Source organism: Mus caroli, unplaced genomic scaffold (assembly GCF_978045245.1).
Source record: "Mus caroli unplaced genomic scaffold, Mus_caroli_1 scaffold_5, whole genome shotgun sequence".
NCBI classification, from domain to species: Eukaryota; Metazoa; Chordata; class Mammalia; order Rodentia; family Muridae; genus Mus; species Mus caroli.
In genome coordinates this window covers 96,971,178-96,990,099 of record NW_028227260.1, presented here as the reverse complement: position 1 = coordinate 96,990,099, position 18,922 = coordinate 96,971,178, and the positions used below count along the sequence as shown (strand labels likewise).

General features: G+C 39.1%; 1 protein-coding gene across 3 annotated transcripts; it reads left to right on the top strand.

Annotated features, from left to right (window-relative positions):
* The first annotated feature begins 262 nt into the window (after window positions 1-262).
* On the top strand, window positions 263-8,731 carry Vma21 (vacuolar ATPase assembly factor VMA21). 3 transcript variants are annotated; one of them, XM_021153132.3, is made up of 4 exons: window positions 263-357; window positions 494-722; window positions 4,042-4,151; window positions 4,796-8,730. In XM_021153132.3, exons 2-4 carry the CDS (start codon window positions 613-615, stop codon window positions 4,936-4,938), a joined length of 363 nt encoding a protein of 120 aa, XP_021008791.1. In that variant the 5' UTR covers window positions 263-357; window positions 494-612; the 3' UTR covers window positions 4,939-8,730. The 3 variants fall into 3 exon arrangements, with proteins under 3 accessions (XP_021008791.1, XP_021008790.1, XP_021008792.1); XM_021153131.3 differs by lacking the exons at window positions 263-357; window positions 494-722 and adding an exon at window positions 794-1,088 and having other exon boundaries at window positions 4,040-4,151; window positions 4,796-8,731; XM_021153133.3 differs by lacking the exons at window positions 263-357; window positions 494-722 and adding an exon at window positions 794-963 and having other exon boundaries at window positions 4,796-8,729.
* The last annotated feature ends 10,191 nt before the right edge of the window (window positions 8,732-18,922 follow it).

The window sequence follows — 18,922 nt, the reverse complement described above, 5'->3', positions numbered from 1 at the left end:
CTTTCAGATGTGCTTAGTATCCCGTGGTGCAGAAAATAGGTATGTGGTCAGCAGTCCTTTCCGGGCTTGACCATTTAAGGGCTGTCACAGTATTAGCAGCCAAAGGCAACCTAATTTTGTTAAGCCTGTCCTAGAGCTTACACACCCTTTTCTGTTGGTGCCTCTCGGGTTGCCTGGGAGCTTAGGCCCATCTGTCCTTACTATTTTGAGTCCCTGTTGTCTCATTGGCGGCTTTCTGAACAGCTGCAAAACATACTTTTAACACTAAGTGGAAGTTTGGATCACCGGCTCCCACTGTGGAACAGTCACTCTCAGCAAGGGCTTTCAGCGGAGAGTTCTCTAGTTTTCCTGACTCCGGTGAGTGTTAAACTAACTTCTCTCAACTCCCTGCCGGACTGCCTAGGCGGGTAGGAATGAATGAGGTCTTTGCTTATGGGCTGGTGGAATAATGTGCACTGCTTTTTGTGTTATCGGAAACTGCTCGGTTGCCTAGCACCGCAGCCGACAGCTGGGTCGTCCTTTCCGCGGCTCCTCTACCTCGGGTCACCAGGCTCCCTTGACACCGCAAGCCGGACCGAGAGGCGGACGACAGGCACTGGGTCCGGAAGGACAATGCTGCGCGGAAAGTCCCGGCTCAACGTGGAGTGGCTAGGCTACTCGCCCGGCCTGCTCCTAGAGAACGATCCGCTGGCAGCGGGACGGCCGCCACGAAACCCCCGCGGGTAAGTCACGTGAGTGCTTGCAGCATACCCGCGCCCGCGCGCGCTGCCTGCGCGTCACTACGCCGCGCCACGCGAGCGTGCTTCAGCAGGGGCACTTCCGGCGCGACTGGCCTAGACTGTCACCCTGTTAGCGGCCGCTGAGCCTCCGCTAACTACCCAGCGCCTGCTGCTGCCCTCCCGGCCACGCCATGGAGCGTCTTGATAAAGCAGCGCTGAATGCGCTGCAGCCTCCAGAGTTCAGGTATCCCTGAGTTCCGCTGGGCAACGGTGGCCGGTCGGCTCTGGCCTGGCGCTTGCCCCAGGGCAGGCAGGAGGCAGGGTGGGCTTGGGGACGGCCCCTCCATGGGTCACCGCAGGCTGATGAAGAGGGAAAGTAGTTTGAAGCCTGCAGCTTCTGAGTGGCGGGCCCTCAGTTCACGCTTCCTTGCTCTTCCTCTCCCTGTTTGGCAGCTTTGCTGCTTTGCAGTCTCCCCTTTGCCAGGTGGCTCTTTTGAGGATAGGCGCCCGGTCTCCTTTATCTTGGCGCTTGCGAGCCCCTACATCACATGTTTTTTTTTTTTAAATATCTAGTGTGTGAATACAGTGGAGGCAGGCCCTAATGTGAGGTCACTTCTCTTGAGGGGAATCAATTAGTAGGATAAGGACTGGTGACTGAACAGAAAGAATGTGATAGTAGGCCTCTCTGAGGCAAGGGCCTGGGGAAGAAGTTAGCAGCCATTAATTGACATCATCAGATTTTTCTTAATTCTTAGTTTGGCTGACTACTTAAATTTTAACTTTGGAAGAAAAGGAAGTTGAATTCACATAAGTGAATTTTGTGATCCAAGATCACAAAATTAGACCGCTGGCAGGTCTCAGCAGCCCCTAGTCAGGTATAAAATAAGTCAACCAAATGGCATCCATTGCTTTATGTCACTGATACTACCTGACCTGATTTGTACCAGCAGAACCAACAGGTATAGTGAGCTATGGCTAGAAACTAAGAAGAAAATGGTCTAACTGCTAGGGGAAGGTGGGTAACTGCTTTTCTTGTAAGTTTTTTGCACACTTAACTTTATCACTCAAATGCTTTGGATATTTTGGGTGGATATTTTGATCAGTAACAGACTGCAAATGTCTTCCATGGGATTGTATTATCTAGTGATAATTCAGCCATCTTAGTTTGTATGGGTATGCTCCGGGATGTTTGTGGAGTGACAGAGCCTTCTGAAAATGCATTTCTCAAAATATTTTCACTATTTTTAAATGGGGGATAACTACTTAAACTACTGAAGTTATAAAAGAGAAAAGTCATTTTTTTAAAGTTTAAGTTAGAGAAGAGTAAAAATGTATTGAAAATAATAGACCATAAATTAATAACATATGAGCATACAGGCTCTGGGGACCTGGATGTTAATATATAGAAAAGATTATATTTACATGATGGAACTATGGTTTTGTTCACACTAATATTTTTATTATGTTGTATCATTTTAATAAGTGTTTATAAAATTATTTTTAAGCTTTATTATTTTAAATTGTGTGCGTGTGCCTGTGTGTGTGTGTGTGTGTGAGAGAGAGATTCAGGTGCATTAAGGAGGTCAGAGGCATTGGATCCTCTGAATCTGAAGTTAAAGCAGTTGTGAGCTGTCTGACATCAGTGCTGGGAATGGAACTTGGGTTCTCTGGAAGAAAAATACGACTGAGCCATCTGTGTGGCCCATCCTTGTAAAAATTATACCAGATAGTAGATATTTAAGAGAGAGAATATAAAGAGCACACAGTTGTAGTGGCATAGACCTCTTAAGACTATCTATTGGGAAGTCTGAGGCAGAAGGATCATCATTTCAAGGCCTGCTTAGGCTACAGAATGAGTTCTAGGCTAACATGGGCAACTTAATGAAATTCAGTCTCTAAAGGTAAATAAGAAGAGCTTGAGAAGTAGCCACATGGTAGAGCATTTGCTTAACATATATGTAGCTCAGTAATGGTAGAGTATAGTAAAAGGTAATACATTTAGGTACCAAGAGATAATCTTAGAATGTTTTCTTCTACCGGTGTACTGCCCATGACAATCAATATAAGAGTAAGATTTTATTTCTCCCATTTATACAAGGACTGATTAACCCAGAAAACTTGCTAATACAATGCAGTTTTATGACATATAATTTTCATGTATATTAGCTGTTTAAACTTAATAGCCTTGTGTCTGCTTTATTGGAATTTGACCTACAGTTCCATATTTTCTGCCCCTATCCATAGTTGCCAGAGTTTATTTTTTCTATAGATTTGGTCATTTTAAATATATATATATATATATATATACACACATATATATAATTGTGGAATATGACTACCTTGATTGTTTGCGCATATATACACCCACCCTAACACACATTTCACTGTCTCTTTCACACACACATACAAATTAAGAAGTGGCTGAGTCTGTCTAGAATACTTAGCCATGACTGGAGTGTCTAGACGGACTTTTGTTTGTTGATGGAACTTTTTACTGTCAGATTTTTCCTCTTCCCTGTCTATCAGAATAGTTTAAAATACATTTCTATTTTCTAGGATTTTGGTTGATTTTTCCATCACACTTTTAAAAAGTAATCACATTAAAGGAAACACAATTGTTTAAATGATGAAGTATTCCAAAAAGAATGCCTTGCTTTTTGTGAAAATGCATTTCTCTGCAATTTCAGACTAGCTTCAAATTATGCAAGCTAAGCAGTAATGCTAACTATGGGTTTTACATCTAGTCTTTGAAAAAAACTGTGTTCTATACCCTTCCTATCATTACACTTCTGCTCAAACCAGAGGACTATACCAGAAATAAACCAGAAAAGACAGATGTATTCTAGAATCAAACTGATTCTATTTTCAGTTGTTTAAATGATGAAGTATTCAAAAAGAATGCTTTGTTTTTTGTGAAAATGCATTTCTCTGCTTTATTTGGAGTCTCTTGGACTAGCCATTAATTGTCTTCTTGGTTTACTCTCACCCTGCTGTATGTTACTAGGTCTTGAATCAGTTTGATTCTAGAATACATCTGTCTTTTCTGGTTTAGTTCTGGTATAGTCCTCTGGTTTGAACAGAAGTGTGTATAGTCCTTGGGGAGGAGCTGTTTGATTGCAAATGGGTTTGGGTTTTTTGATATAATTTTTAGAGGCTTGTGTGCCTGCACATCAATCTCAGGATCTGACTTGGGTGCACACATGCGCATGCGTGTCATTTTGCCGCGTTCTGGATTGCAGAAGCTATTTGCTCAGAATTCTTTTATCTTCAGGATTATTGTATTTGGATATGGGTTGTGAAGATTTTGTTCACTTTCTTCCAGAAATGAAAACTCTTTAGCTGCAACCCTGAAGACACTGCTGTTCTTCACAGCTTTAATGATCACGGTTCCTATCGGCTTGTATTTTACAACGAAAGCTTATATATTTGAAGGTAATCTTTACGTACTTTAAGATATTTTTAGTTTCTAATTTGTTCTGAGCTTTTATGAGTCTTTTAATTGTAAAACGTGTTTTCTTCTTCCTTTTGTGTAAGTTAAATATCTGGCCAATGACAATTTGTATGCTTTGGTTGGTTGGGTGTGGTGCTGTATGCCTGTAATACTTGGGAGGACTGGGCTACATGAGACCCTGTCTCTAGAACAAAACAAAATTTTGGAGGATATTTATTACTTACAATGTATTGCTTTAAATGTTTTGCACAAAGTCACCTACAGAATCCGCACAACAATACTCTGAATTAATCAGAAGTGTGATACAAAAAGTAAATAATTACAGTTTGCACTGCAAGTAGAAATGGGAGATGAAAAGAGGAGAGCTGGTAATTAGTAATTCCGACTTTTGTGTCATGAGCACTGTTCTTCCATATGCCCTGCTTTGCTCTCTTTCAAATTCATGCTTGAGCATTAGGGTGCAGGAGTTTTGTTTTGTACCTGTATACTTTGGAACTGGGCTCCACAACTTGGTTGTAGTTTTCTGTAATGGTGTTGATCACAAATAGAATTCTTAGGTTTTGAATTTTGTAGTTTGGTAAGTAATAAGTGTGTAATAAAATGAAATATTCTCTTTTCTTGATAGGTGCCCTTGGAATGTCTAATAGGGACAGCTATTTTTATGCCGCAATTGTTGCTGTTGTTGCTGTTCATGTGGTTCTGGCCCTGTTTGTCTATGTGGCCTGGAATGAAGGCTCACGACAGTGGCGTGAAGGCAAACAGGATTAAAGTGAACATCACCTTTTGATAGCATGAAATTTATTTTTGAATATGTTACATAATTCTGGGGTATTGATAATAAATACATTTGTTTGAATAAAGTTGAAAGAACATGTTAAAATCAGTCTTAAAGAGTCAGTCACATTTGGCTAAATCTTGACCCACCCAGTAATATGGTTACTTGGAACTTTGAATCTCCATTTGCAAATGAAAATTTGGAAATGTTGGAGAGGTACAGATGTATATGTTACATGAGTTATCTCTTATCCTAGGAAGAACTTACATATCTTACAATAGCAAAAGTGATAGCAATGTGGCTTATACTTGCTTTTCAGTTTTATTTATTTGGGTATATTAAGAAATACTTCATGAAGCAAATCTAAATTTCCTTTTTTATTGAAGGACTTCGCTGGAAATTACCAGGCTCTTGGGTTTGAGATTCTACTTCCCTTACAAGTTACTTACATTGTAGGCATTGTAGTTCATCTGACTTTTAAGTCAGTGAGGAAAGACTGCTCTCACATTCCATTATTTCACGGGGAGAGTCACTGGAACCACACTATTCACGCAAAAGGGTGTAGGATTACTGAGGACAACGAACTGGGCTGACTGCCAGCATTGTGAATATCACACTATCATTGTGCCCTCATTTTGCTTTGAAATTAGGTTTCAGTTGCAAAGTTTATCGAAATTCCACTTAATGTGTTGTCCTAGTTTAAAATAGTTTTAGAATACCAAAATGTTCAGCATTTACAAATTGAGAGTCTATACAGGCTTGAAACATCACAATTTTTATGAGGTGTTCTTGAAGTTGTTTTGTCTGTTAATCTTTTTTTTTTAATGACATCTCAGCTACATCCTGAGCATAAGCTACATTCTAAGATAATCCTTAGAGTCTTTTTTGATTAGAACAACCTTGCGCCTGAAAAAAAGCCCAGTTACCTTGGTACCTTCAGTCTCTGGTCAGACAGACCTTTTGGTACTGTGTATATGTATAAAAACGTCAACCCCCAAATATTTATTTCTGATTGATTAAAAGATAATATATTTTGGAAAACACTGGAAAATAATTATAAAAATTAAAAAAGCAAAAAATTTCCCATAATGTTAACTACCTGCAGATTATCAGTAGTTTAGTTCACAACCCCTGTATAACTACACTAAAACCTTGTTTTAAATTTAGGTCTTGTCAACTTCACCAAAGAGCTGTTTGCAGTTTTTCCGATGTGTGGTAATTGCCCATTGCCTTACAAAGTATATACTATCTTTATTATTTTAAAATTCCCATTTCAATGTTTTCACCATAAAGAAATATAAAAATTTGAGGTGATAACCTAGTTTAAATACTGTATAATATTGCATATCTCAAAACATTACAGGCACCCATAAGCACGTATGCTTCTTGTTTTTATATGTCAATTAAATTGAATTGTAAAAATGAAGAAATTTCAAATACCTGTTACTAGTAATCCTAATATAATAAATGGCCCCTGCTTAAATATTTGCCATTATTGATTGTTGGTCTACTGTTATTTTCATGCTGTGGAACTAGACTAGAGAAATAGGTGATTGGATATAAAAATATGTGTTTGTGTTATTGTTATAAACAACAAGGTTATTGTGATTTTAAAAAGAGTGTTCTTAATTCTTAAATTTAACAGTTGTGTGTAGTTTAAATATATTTAAAAATGAGCATTCTAACGATGAGAGTCTTTATTTTGTAAAGACTACAGTTTTTAGTATTATGATATTTGAGTCTTACACATTGTGTGCTAGATAGAGTTCTAGAGGGTTGGTTCCCTTATTAGGTGGCCTATTATATTTAGAATTGTCCATTCAGTTTCTTTTTACGTAATGCCAAGGCTTTTTTCTTGTACTTTAGGAATATTGTACTATTTGTAAAATATACTGTTGGATTATTTTATTTTATTTCAAACGTTTGCTAACTAATGGTACAGGTCTTTTAAAAAGTATTTTAACCAGGGATACATGTAAACACATGTAATTTTCCCTTGGCAATAAAGTACAATGTGTTTGAACATTAAAATATTCACACTGGTATTTAGAATTATTATAAAACTTGTTTTAAAGCATTTTTTTCTAGGATTTTGACTGCTCATTTATGAGTTTGCTGCTGTTAGCTAACATTTTTTAAGGTTTTTAACTAGTTTCCTCTTTCACAAAGTACATATTTCATGCTGTGTTAGAAGAAAAGCTACAGTTAAACTGTTAAGTGTTTTCTGGCAGGAAAGTGTTCACTGATGGTCAAAACCTGATTGTAATGGTGATCCCAGTTAGGGAGTATAACTTGAAGTGTCAGTGCAAGCTACTAATTTAACCCCACTTGCTGTAACAGTCCCTTCCCCAACTTCTGGTATGCCTTCCGAACAATCCTTTCAGTGCTAAAAAAATGGAAGTCTGCTGTAGGATGCATCTGCTATCACTGACTCTTTAAATGGATGCCATTTCACAGGTTAGAGTAGCATTCTGGTTTTCAATGATAGTAAAACATTTAAACCTGCTATTCAAAGTAACTGCGTATTTCATGGGAATCTAACAGTAATTATAACTTGAAAGTTTACATCAGAAAAGTCATACTGACCCAGTTATGGTGTTCCAGCATTTTAGGAAGCAGATGTAGGAGGATTAGGGGTTTAAGACTACCCTGGCTTCATGAGACCCTACATCAAAAGAACAGTAGCAACAACAAAACCTACAAAACCAATTTGGCTTAATAAAAAAGCAACGAATGGGCTTGTGCTTATTTTCACATAAATCTTTTATAGAGAGGACATTGAAATGGGTAAGTAAAAGTGTACAAGGAAGATGTACCCAAGGAAGGCTGATGCTGGAGGTGTGTGAAAGAAAGCCTGAGATCTGCTTTACATATAGCTAGTGTAGCTCCAGACAGTTTTGTATTTAGTGTCTAAGTTATAAATCTGTAGACAAAGTGTTCAATGATGGTACAGTATTTGTCACTTGTCTTCAGTTAATATCAGGTTTCTTTACTATGTTATTCACTAGTGAAACACACAAGTATTCAGATTTTTCTCCTAAAATTTATTTTTAACAGACTTGTGCTACAGTGTACTCTAGTAGGTTGACAACACTTTTTATCCCAGGAGAATGGAGTTACCTTAAAATAAATTACTTTCAGAGATACTGGAAATTTACCCATCAATGCATAACCTGTGAATTTCTTAACTCTATTCCTTTACAAAAGTCTAGAATCTTTCCATATCGCTGCCAGCTATACTTAAACCTGTGTTAATTGCTATGTGTGCTTGAAGTATCTGTTCTTTTAAAGATGTTCTTTAAGTCATATTGTCAGTTTTACAATCTTGTCTTCCTTCCACGTTTGGTGAAAATCTCACTGAACAGGAATAATAGCAATAGCTAACAACATCTGCACAGCACCTTACAGTTTGCAAAGAACGTTCACATATTCTTGTCTGAGTTTTGCATAGTGAACATGTTACAGAGATGTCCCTTGATGTCAATGCTAAGTGTTAGAATTTTCAGTCACAGTGTCACTGGCCTTGCTGCGGCACTGATTAGCACACTGATGGGTGGGGGTGGGGTGGGAGTGCCGATGTGCTGTCTGTAAAGCTGTGTCATCACAATGGGGCATGGATAGCTTAGCCACTTGCTTCAGACGGACTTGTTAAGTGATGCTTTTCTAGTGTATCTGAATGGGTTTTGTAGTCAGTATATTGTAGCCTGTAATTTATATTAATTTACCATTTGTTGCCATTAAAAAAAAGTGTCTGTAATGCTACTGTGCTGTGTCCTCATTCGGTGAATATTGTTACATTAACGGCTGGTTTTTAAAAAAAAAATCTTTGTGAGCTTGTTTCTGCTTATACTGTAGAATATGTCCAGATGTCAGTTTTTAAATGTGTGTTTGCTTCTCTGTGTGTCCTATAGCATAAGTGTAGAGCTGTCAAGGAGAAGGTTTAGTATATCCCATGTAGGTAGAATGGAGATATTTGGGGTGTGGTGGGGTACTGATGTAGAAGGACTGGTTATATTCCAAGTAGGTGGACCAGTTAGAACTGCTATGGGGTTAGGTTAAGGAAAGCTTGCCTCAGTCAAGTGGAATGATACACACTTATAATCTCAGCAGGTGAAGGAAGATCAGATATTCAAGTTCATCCTGAGCTGCATAAGAAATATGAGGCCTATTCGTGCTACATTTCTGTTTGAAAGCACAAATTATCTTGTAGGTTTTGGGGAGTAAATAGATTTAAAATACCACTAAAGGAATAAGGTTGAAAAACATGAGACTTATTAAAGGTGAGAAGAGAATTACTGGAGACCTTCAGCATGTTCAGCATTATACACATGCACACACACACACACACACACATATGCCTTTGACTAGTTTTCTGCATCTTGTTTATTGCACTGGCTGCAGCTCCTTTTGGCGCTCCCGAGGACTCCAGCTAATTCTTAGTAATAAATACCACCCCATTCCAGCTACCATCTGAAATGTCTTGGTTTCAAAAGTCTAGATAATGAGCTGTCCAGGGAGCTCAGGAGACCGACAGGTAATGGCACTATAGAAACCAAAGCGTGCTGCTTCTATGGTGACTGGAACTCGACTGTGGAATGGAATTAAAAATAACCAATTGTGCAAATGTAACGTAGACCTTTAATTCCAAACCTCCGAGGGTGCAGCCTGGAAATTATAGACAAGTTAGTTGGCCCACATGTACTTGTGAAGGAACTTGCTAAAAGATATGCATTTTAAAATGTGGGACTTGATGTTTAAAACATGACTATGTTTCACAGTAATTATTTATGTTGGATAAAATGTTCATTCAGGGTTCTGTGGGCCCAGCAACAAGCTGTGTCGGACACATTTTCATATCAATGTACTTTGGAGCATGGAACAGATGTTAATGTGGGGACAGAACAAGGCCAAATAGTGGGACCATCCCTTAGTGAACTCAGATCTGTGTGAGAACTCTGCCTTAAGAAGTAGAAAGATGGTAATACAATCTCCCTGTACCAAATTCCATCAGTTTTGACTCAGGAAGAGAACTAAGTGGTTGTGAAGTTCTTTCTTCTATCTGTACCTATGAGATTGTTTCTGGGACTCTGTACTTAGCTCTGAAGCCCTAGAGCACCTCATTTTCCAGCCCCCCTCTTTTGCATCACCACCACATCTGCATATATTTGTACATCTCAAGTCTCTCATGGAAACTGGCAGAGTGTTTGCATAGAATGAACACAACATCCTTTTTGTACACATTGTCACCTGTAGACTGCTTATAATGCCTAATACAATGCAAATTATATGTAAGTAGATGTCATATAGTATTATTTCTGTATTGTATGGGGTATAATATAAAAAAAATCTGTCCAGTGAATAAATAAATTGATGGAGGAAAAAAAAGAGCTCCAAAATATTTGGATTCATCAATAACTGGAATGCATTATCTAGTGAACTAATGAGCATCTGAATCAAGTGCTCTCAAAGGTCCTTCAAACCTAAGGAACTTTGAGACCTAATTGACATAAAGAGAACCACTCTTAATCTGGTACAAATAGCTTTTCACTATTTTTCATACAAATGAACACATTATTTATTCAGACGCTACATATTTTTCTTATTTTTTCTATGTCATACTGAATGATTTTTCATGTAAGTCAGTATTTTCTGTATAATTAAATTTTATAAACTTTTCATAGACCATATGGCATAGATTCCCTAGCTCCCTTCTTTTCTTCTTACATTTGTTCATGTGATAAACCTTCATATTGTAACTTCAGCAAAAATGGACTCATAGTTAAGAAGAACAGATTGGTAAATCATAAATCAAAGTAAATAAAACTAAAAAAATCCCTTACCAGTACAGTTATAATTTTCCAATAATTAATATCAGTGACTGATTAAATACATAGACATGTAAGCCAGCTATATACCTGTAGCTTCTAGTTAGAGACACAGTCCTCTTCTACCACTCTTTTCTCTATCTTTTTTTTTAAACTTAATTGGATATTTTATTTATTTACATTTCAAATGTTATCCCCTTTCCTGGTTCCCTCCAGAAACCTCCAGTTCTACCCTGCCTCCTTCTATGAGGGTGCTCACCCACCCACCCACCCACTCCTGCCTCCCTGCCCTGGTATTCTCCTACACTGGGGCATGGAGCCTTCCCAGGACCAAGGGCTTCTCCTCTCATTGATGTCCAGCTAGGCCATCCTCTGCTACATATCTCTTTGTCCCCTTGAACCAACTAAAAGTAAATGAGTAAATTAGCAAACGGGAAAATAGTAATAGGAAGCCCAATAAATAAAGTAAGCCACCCCCCAAAGTTAAATCAATATTTTCAAATGTGTTGGCTAAGGGGTTTGTGGAACTACTACTGTAGTTGACAGAAGATTCTAGTGTGGCTCAAGATCCCCCACCCTCACCCCTGCCTCTCTCTTCTTTATTTGAACACTGGTAGAATTCATACACAGGATGGGGCAGTAACTCCATTCCATATTTATTTGGGCTACCCGAGGTTGCTGTAACAAAGCACCACTCAGTGGGTTAAACAACTACAAAACCAGGCTTGGTGTCATGCTCTTATGATCCCAGTGCTCAGGAAGTGGAGTCAGGAGGACCAGAAGGTCAAGTTCATCTTAGGCTACATAGCAAGTTTAAGGACAGCCCAAGATACATGAGACGCCCCCCCCCCCCTCTTTCACACACACACACACACACACACACACACACACACACACACAGAGAGAGAGACAGACAGACAGAAAACAAATATATTTCTTCACAATTCTATAGGCCATAATTATGTGATTAAGCTATGGGTAGGGCTGATTCTCCCAGGAGCCTCTCTCCTTGGCTTGCAGATGCTTGGTTTTTGTTGTTTTGTCCTCAAAGAAGTATTTCTCTGTGTAAGATTATTCTAATCTCATGAGGATTCCTGTCATACTACATTAGGACCTTCCCTAAAAAATCCAAGATGAGCATGAGAAGGACTCAACTTGGCATTCATTTATAGCCAACAGACAGAAAGCTCCAAGCCAGGAAATATGTGTAGTCTGTAAGCTGGAACCCCAATCTGTTTGATTTTTTGCAGAGGTCATATGTTTCTCAAAACACAAATGACAATGACACAATGATGTGCTTCAGGCAAGTTGAGAGGGTAGCTTTAAGTCCTAAGCAGACTTATATGCATTTCTGGTGTCTTCCTGGTCTAGACACAAGCATCATGTCATTCAAATTTTGCCCCCACTGTGTGTGCCTAGTGCTCATCTCGGACTGGAACAGATTAGATGTCAAATGCATGTACCAAGTAAGCAAAGGCCATTCTCTCCGTGGTCCAGTAGAGAATTCTCTTTCTCCCTATTTACTATGTGCTTTTTGTATTCTTGAGCTACTGAAGGAGCTGGTCCTGACCTGTAAGGCACAAATGGTGAAGTGAACTTATTTTATGTATGCTCATACACTAGCTGTCTTCAGACACACCAAACCGCATTACAGATGGTTGCCACCGTGTGGTTGCTAGGAATTAAACTCAGGGCCGCTGGAAGAACAGTCAGTGTTCTTAACTGCTGAGCCATCTCTCCAGTCCTGAAAGCCTATTTTTAATGATAGTTCTTAAATGCTTTAACCTTCCTTGTAGCCCAGCACCCATCAAAAGTAGTGGAAAAGAAAGAATACTGGGGAAGTGGACCTGTTTAGAAAGGTTCTTTGGAGCAACTCCCATCTCTGTTGTCTGGAAATTGGCAGTTTCATTTACAGGTCAATAGCAGCAGCTAGATCCACTCACAAACACTTCACGGGCACGCCAGTAGTCTAGTTCAATAAAGTCTGGATAGCAAACACGAGTCAACATTGGTGGACTACCTAGCAGAGACATCCAGGCCCCAGCCTTAACACAAGTCAGCAGTAGGGATCGGGAGGGAGGTCAGGATATATTCTAGGTTGTGCCTCTCTAAATGAAGATGCAAGACCAACAACTGTTGCACAGCTAGCTCTATAACCAAGCCTAGCTCAGCCTCCTTCATTGTCCATAGAATCCTATTTATACCCTCAAAACATTCTGTGTCTTCCACGGGTTTTGCCTCGGCAAGTGCATCTGTCTCAGCTAATGTCACTCAGCCAATCCAGCCTGAGACAATGGAAGTGGCAAGAAACTGCAGCAAGCTACAGCATACCATTAGGAGTTTTTTGTTTGTTTGTTTGTTTTGCTTTTAGTTTTGGTTTGTTTCTCTCTATGGAGTCCTGACAAATGGAGCTCAACTACACAATGTAAAGTGGACCAATACATGCATGTTGTTAGCAAAGAATCCTTCATCACGTGTTCTTTCATGTGTTTGCTTTAGCAGAACTTCCTCTCACCTGTGTCTGCTTCAGTGAAACGTTCCTTCACAAGTCTGTGTTAGCCTTTCACCTGTGTCCACTTCAGCTAAACACTCCTTCACATGTTTGCCCCAGCAAAACACCATCCAACCAACTTTCCAAAGAACCCTTAAGTTTCCACTTCGGTGGTTCATTACTCCCCAAGAATGCCTCACTGGAAAGGGCCACCCAGTCATAACTGAAGTTCTGTCTCTTAGGAAAGCAAAACATCCAGTCAAGTTGACATGAAGATAAACTGTCACAATAAAGAATTATGTTTATATTATTTGTATCACTTGCTTTCCTTGTTAGTACTAAAACAGGTTTCCTTCTGATTATAACTATTGACAACTTTATGATGATAGCTTATAATATGACCAAAGTCCATTGAACAGATTTAAGCTTTGAAACTTTAAATATTTATTATGCTATTATTATGTATGTGCACATGTGAAAGTCAGCAGACAACCTGAAGGAGTCAGTTCTCTCTTTCTACCGTGTGGGTTCTAGAGATCAAAACTGGTCATCAGGCTTGCAGCAAGAGCCTTGCAAGCTTAGCCATCTTGCTAGCCCAGTAGGCAACTCATGGAGCAAGCTTTCTGAGCTCTGATCACATATTCAAGTGCATGTAATTAGTTAAACAAAATAAGAATTGATATGTTGAATAGTTATGAATATTTAATATGTGCTCTGTTAATGTGATTTTCTCTACTAACTAGGAATTTCTTAGCAGCAATTATTTTTCATGATCTAAAAGAATTGAGCTTATAGTACAGGGAGTCACCATTTATCTCCTCTACCCCAGCTTTACCTTCATCAACATAAACGTACACTGACTGACACCTTTTTACCATCCAAAGTGTACAGTTTGTATCAGGCTTCATTTTGTGGGTCTTAAAACATGTGTAATGATATGTTGCCACCATTATACTATCATGCCTCTTGAGTGCCTCATGCTCGTTCTTCCCTCCTTCTACGTCCTGTTAACCACTAATCATTTTATCTGCCTTTTCCAGTGGAATTGTATGTAGCTGTAGTCATCTAGTACATCTGTAGTCTTCTCAGAGTGGCTGTTTTTCACTTAGTGTTATGCAAAGAAGCTTCTACCACATCTTTGTTATTTTATCACTGAATGATACCTCATGTCTGTACTGCCACAGATTATCCACTTTTGTCTGGAAAGACACCTTGGTTGCTTTCAAGTTTAGGTAAATAACTAAATAAATAAATAAAAGTTAGCATCAAAATTCTTATGTAGGTTTTTATGGAAACATTTTTTTCAGCTTATATAGATGTGAACCATGGAGAAAAATTGCTGGATCATATCAAATGTCAACAATACATTTTAATATGGTAAGAATGCAACAAGTCGAGGGCAGTGGTGCACACTTTTAATCTCAGCACTTCGGTGGTAGAGGCAGGCAGATCTCTGTGAGTTTGAGACAGCCTGGTCTACAGAGTGAGTTCCAGGCCACCCAGGACTACAGAGAGAAACCCTGTCTTACAAAGCAAACCAAAACAAAAGCAACCAACCACCACCACCAAAACAGAATTCAACAAGCTGTCTTCCAAAGTGCTGTGCCCCTTTGCATTCCCATCAGCAGTGATCTAGGCTTTGAGTGGCTCCTCTGCCTCATAGGTACTTTATAGTGTTTGCTTTGCATCTTACCTATTCTAAAGGGCATATATTGGTCTCTCATGGTTGTTTTCACTTACAATTCCCTGATGACACATGGGACGGAACATCATTCTCTATACTATTTCAACCTATGTGTTGCATTTCATTTTTAACACATAATAGTATTTGTTTTTTGTGTGTAGGAGTGTGCATGTATATATGGGCATGCATACATGTGCATCTGTGTGGAAGCCAGAGGTGAGCCTTGGGTGGTATTCTTCAGGAACCATACATTGTTCATGAGAGAAGGTCTCTCACTGATCCCGGAGCATGCTGGTCACACCAGTCTGTCCAGCAAGTGCTAGCGATCTGCCTGTCTCCCCACCCCCCACCACTGCTAGATTATAAACAAGTGCAGCAGGTCTTATGTGTTCACCTGAGTTAGCACTCAGGTTTTCATGCTTGTGCAGCTATTTCACACTATGATGATTAAAACACAACTTCATGGGATGACCATCCAGAGACTGCCCCACCTGGGGATCCATCCCATAAACAACCACCAAACCCAGACACTCAACAAGAGCTTGCTGATAGGAGCCTGATATAGCTGTCTCCTGAGAGGCTCTGCCAGTGCCTGACAAATACAGAAGTGGATGCTCACAGTCATCCATTGGACGGAGCACAGGGTCCCCAGTGAAGGATCTAGAGAAAGTACCCAAGGAGCTGAAGGGGTTTGCAGCCCCATAGGAGGAACAACAATATGAACTAATCAGTACCCCAAGAGCTCCCTGGGACTAAACCACCAGTCAAAGAAGACACATGGTGGGACTCATGGCTCCAGCTGCATATGTAGCAGAGGATGGCCTAGTCGGCCATCAGTGGGAGGAGAGGCCCTTGGTCCTGGGAAGATTCTATGCCCCAGTATGGGGGAATGCCAGGATCAGGAAGAGGGAGTGGGTGGGTTGGGGAACAGGGGGAGTGGGGAAGAAATAGGGGATTTTTGGAGGGGAAACTAGGAAAAGGGATAACATTTGAAATGTAAATGAAGAAAAATCTAATAAAAAAAAACCACCTTCATAACCCTGTCAAGGTTGTCACATTTCCAAAATATCACCTTGTCTGTTTTGCCTATTGCTTATTTTTAAGGGCAAGTAACATGTTTTATGAACTCTAAAAATAAAATGAAATAGTTTAATCAAGAATCAAGAAGGTGAACTTGGTTCAGACCCCAGCTTCTTTTCAAGTAAGTGATTGTCTAAAGGATTCACTTTCTTTTTAGAATCTCAGTGTGTTCTGTAAAGTAAAAGGAATGACAAAGAAGGTTTCAAAAGTTTTATGGATTTGGTTTCTTTCTTTCTTTCTTTCTTTCTTTCTTTCTTTCTTTCTTTCTTTCTTTCTTTCTTTCTTTTTGGTATTCTTCATCAGCTCCTAGGGTGGTCATGTTAACATTCAGGCATCTGAGCCTTTGGATGCCTCGTGATACATTTATCTTGAAAATTTTCCATATTTTGTGTCCAGGTTGAAATGAAGAGCTGTGAAAGAGGTGGATACCTAGCAACCAGATCTCTTCAAATAATCACATTGAATGCATTTGCAGAGAGTACCAGGGGAGAGTATAGACAGCAAAAACCATGCTTCCCTGTTAATTTCATTTGGTGACTCACCCAGTCTGTCACGCAAAAATGGCATTGATCTAAATTGTGACCTTTTCTTCTATCTTCTATCATTAAAATAATGCCAGTAAAAGGGCAGTGACTCACCACGAAAACAGATTCTTTTTCAGAAAATTAGCAAAGCATCGTCACGGAGAGCTTGGGCGAAGGGTCTTTTTTATTCACCTTGCTTGGTGAGCAAGCAGCATCCTCTGCCCAGCTCATTAAGTGCCTCTTCTATATTGTGTCCTGTGGACTCAGTCTAGCCTGTTATTTTGTTGATTTGTTCTCATTTTGAGCAGTATTTCAAGCATTGAATGCACAAGGTAATTTTCCACTGATTCAGTTGCTAGTCATCATTGCCTTGTAATTCAAGAAGGGGCATAGGGGATTTCTTTTACATCCTGAAATAGTTTTCACATGTAATTTGTGGATCAAGAATCTTATATATGCATATATATTAATTGTTGGTTTTCGGTTTTGTAAGTGGTTACTTGGAGCGATGGGAATGTTGAAATTATTGCTTTTCAGTTACTAAATAAGCACATCACTAAGAAAAGAAACCCTAGAGTTTGGCTCTTAAAAATAAGGCCTATCAATTATATACATTTTGCTCATTATTTCAACCTGTCCGCTCCTATTAAAGTATATACCAAGGCAACATTTAAGAACAACAACCATCACTTGTGTTTCATTTAAGCTGTATTTATTTCTCTAGCCTGGCAAATTCTGCAAGGTACCAGAACACAAGGCTTATATTTCCTCTGTGAAATAAATGGTGTATAAATATAACTTGGCGAAATTTTCTGTAAATTTTAAACCATAATATTATGTGTTCTTGAAAACATTATGAATATACACAGCTGAAAGTGACAAGCTCAACGTCATCTGCTGTCACTCTTCATTGTACAGGTGTTAAGGCCAGAGGGGAAAAGGGAGAAACAGCTTCCTGGTGCTCTTATGCCGGCTCATGACAATGCCAAGACAATAACTCTGTCCTTTAACTTCTTAATATGTTCTCTTGCTAGCTCAGCCTTTGACAGCAGAACACCTAGAGAGAATGACTTTGGGAAAATGTTAGCCTCATTTGGGGAAAACATGTTCAAAGATTCCAGATGGATAAGCCCTTGGATTAAAAGGGTATATTTGAAGATATGTTAAAAATGACCTCCTATTGCTCCCTAGTCCTTAGTAAACAAGATGTTTTTAACTTTGTGTGGTTTCTATAGGAACTCTTCCAAATAGGAGAAATTTCATGTCCTAACTTAATGGGCATCTACTTGGATATTATGATGTAAAACTTACTGGATGTAAGTCTTTCAACCCATTTTACGGACAATAGTACATTATGTTGATATGTAATTTAGTTTTGAAAGGAATATAAGCATTTTCTTACAGTGTCTTCTGTAGAAAGACTGCTCCATGGTCCCACCAGTAACGTGTGAATATTGGAGTAGAACCATCTGGTGACTAATGAGTCAGTTACTTACTTTTAATTTTATTAGGGTGATATTAACTCTTGGATCCATGCAGTAGCCACCCAGGATGCTTCTGCTTCCCTCTTTTAGACATTCATTTATAGCAGTGGTTCTCAATCTTCCTAATGGTGTAGCACTTTAATACATTTCCTCATATACTGTTGACCCCAACCATAACATTATTTTCATTGCTAATTCATAAATGTAATTTTGCTACTGTTAAGAATCCTAGTATAAATATATGCTATGCAGTATATTTGATATACACCCTCCTCCCTGAAACAGCCTTTTGACCCAAGTGTTCCAACCCACAGGTTGAGAAAGGCTGACTTTTAGCAACATGAACTTCCTTCCTTCTAAAAGTTTCATTAGTTTTACAGGAAGGAAAACTAAAGGTAAACTAGAGGTAAATAACTATGGCTCCGAATAGTTTGAAGTGAACACTTAGGGCAGGCTAACAATCTGTTGACTCATCTAATGAAAGCAAAGCTTTGGAGGCTATAAATAGCAAAACTTACTGATTTCAAATCTCCATGGGGAGAAGCCTGTGCAATTGGATTCCACCAGCATCAGTTCAGACTGCGTAATTCTTGAGCTCATTTTCTGGGGAGCTGATGCTGTGAAGATGAGACTTTATATTTCTATATGTATATTAATATATCGAATATATAGTGATTACAGTCTATCTCCTCAATGCTTGGGAAGCAGGGAAGCACAAAAAGCAGGGTACAGGAACACAGAGGCACCCACACTGAAGATGATGAATGGCATGGAAGATACTCCAACACATGTTAAGACAAGAGTCAATTCTGTGTGTGGCACACAGAAGTCAATTCTTTTAGGGGGAAGAGCTTCATTCATATGGCAGAGGGCTTCATATGGTGGAGGT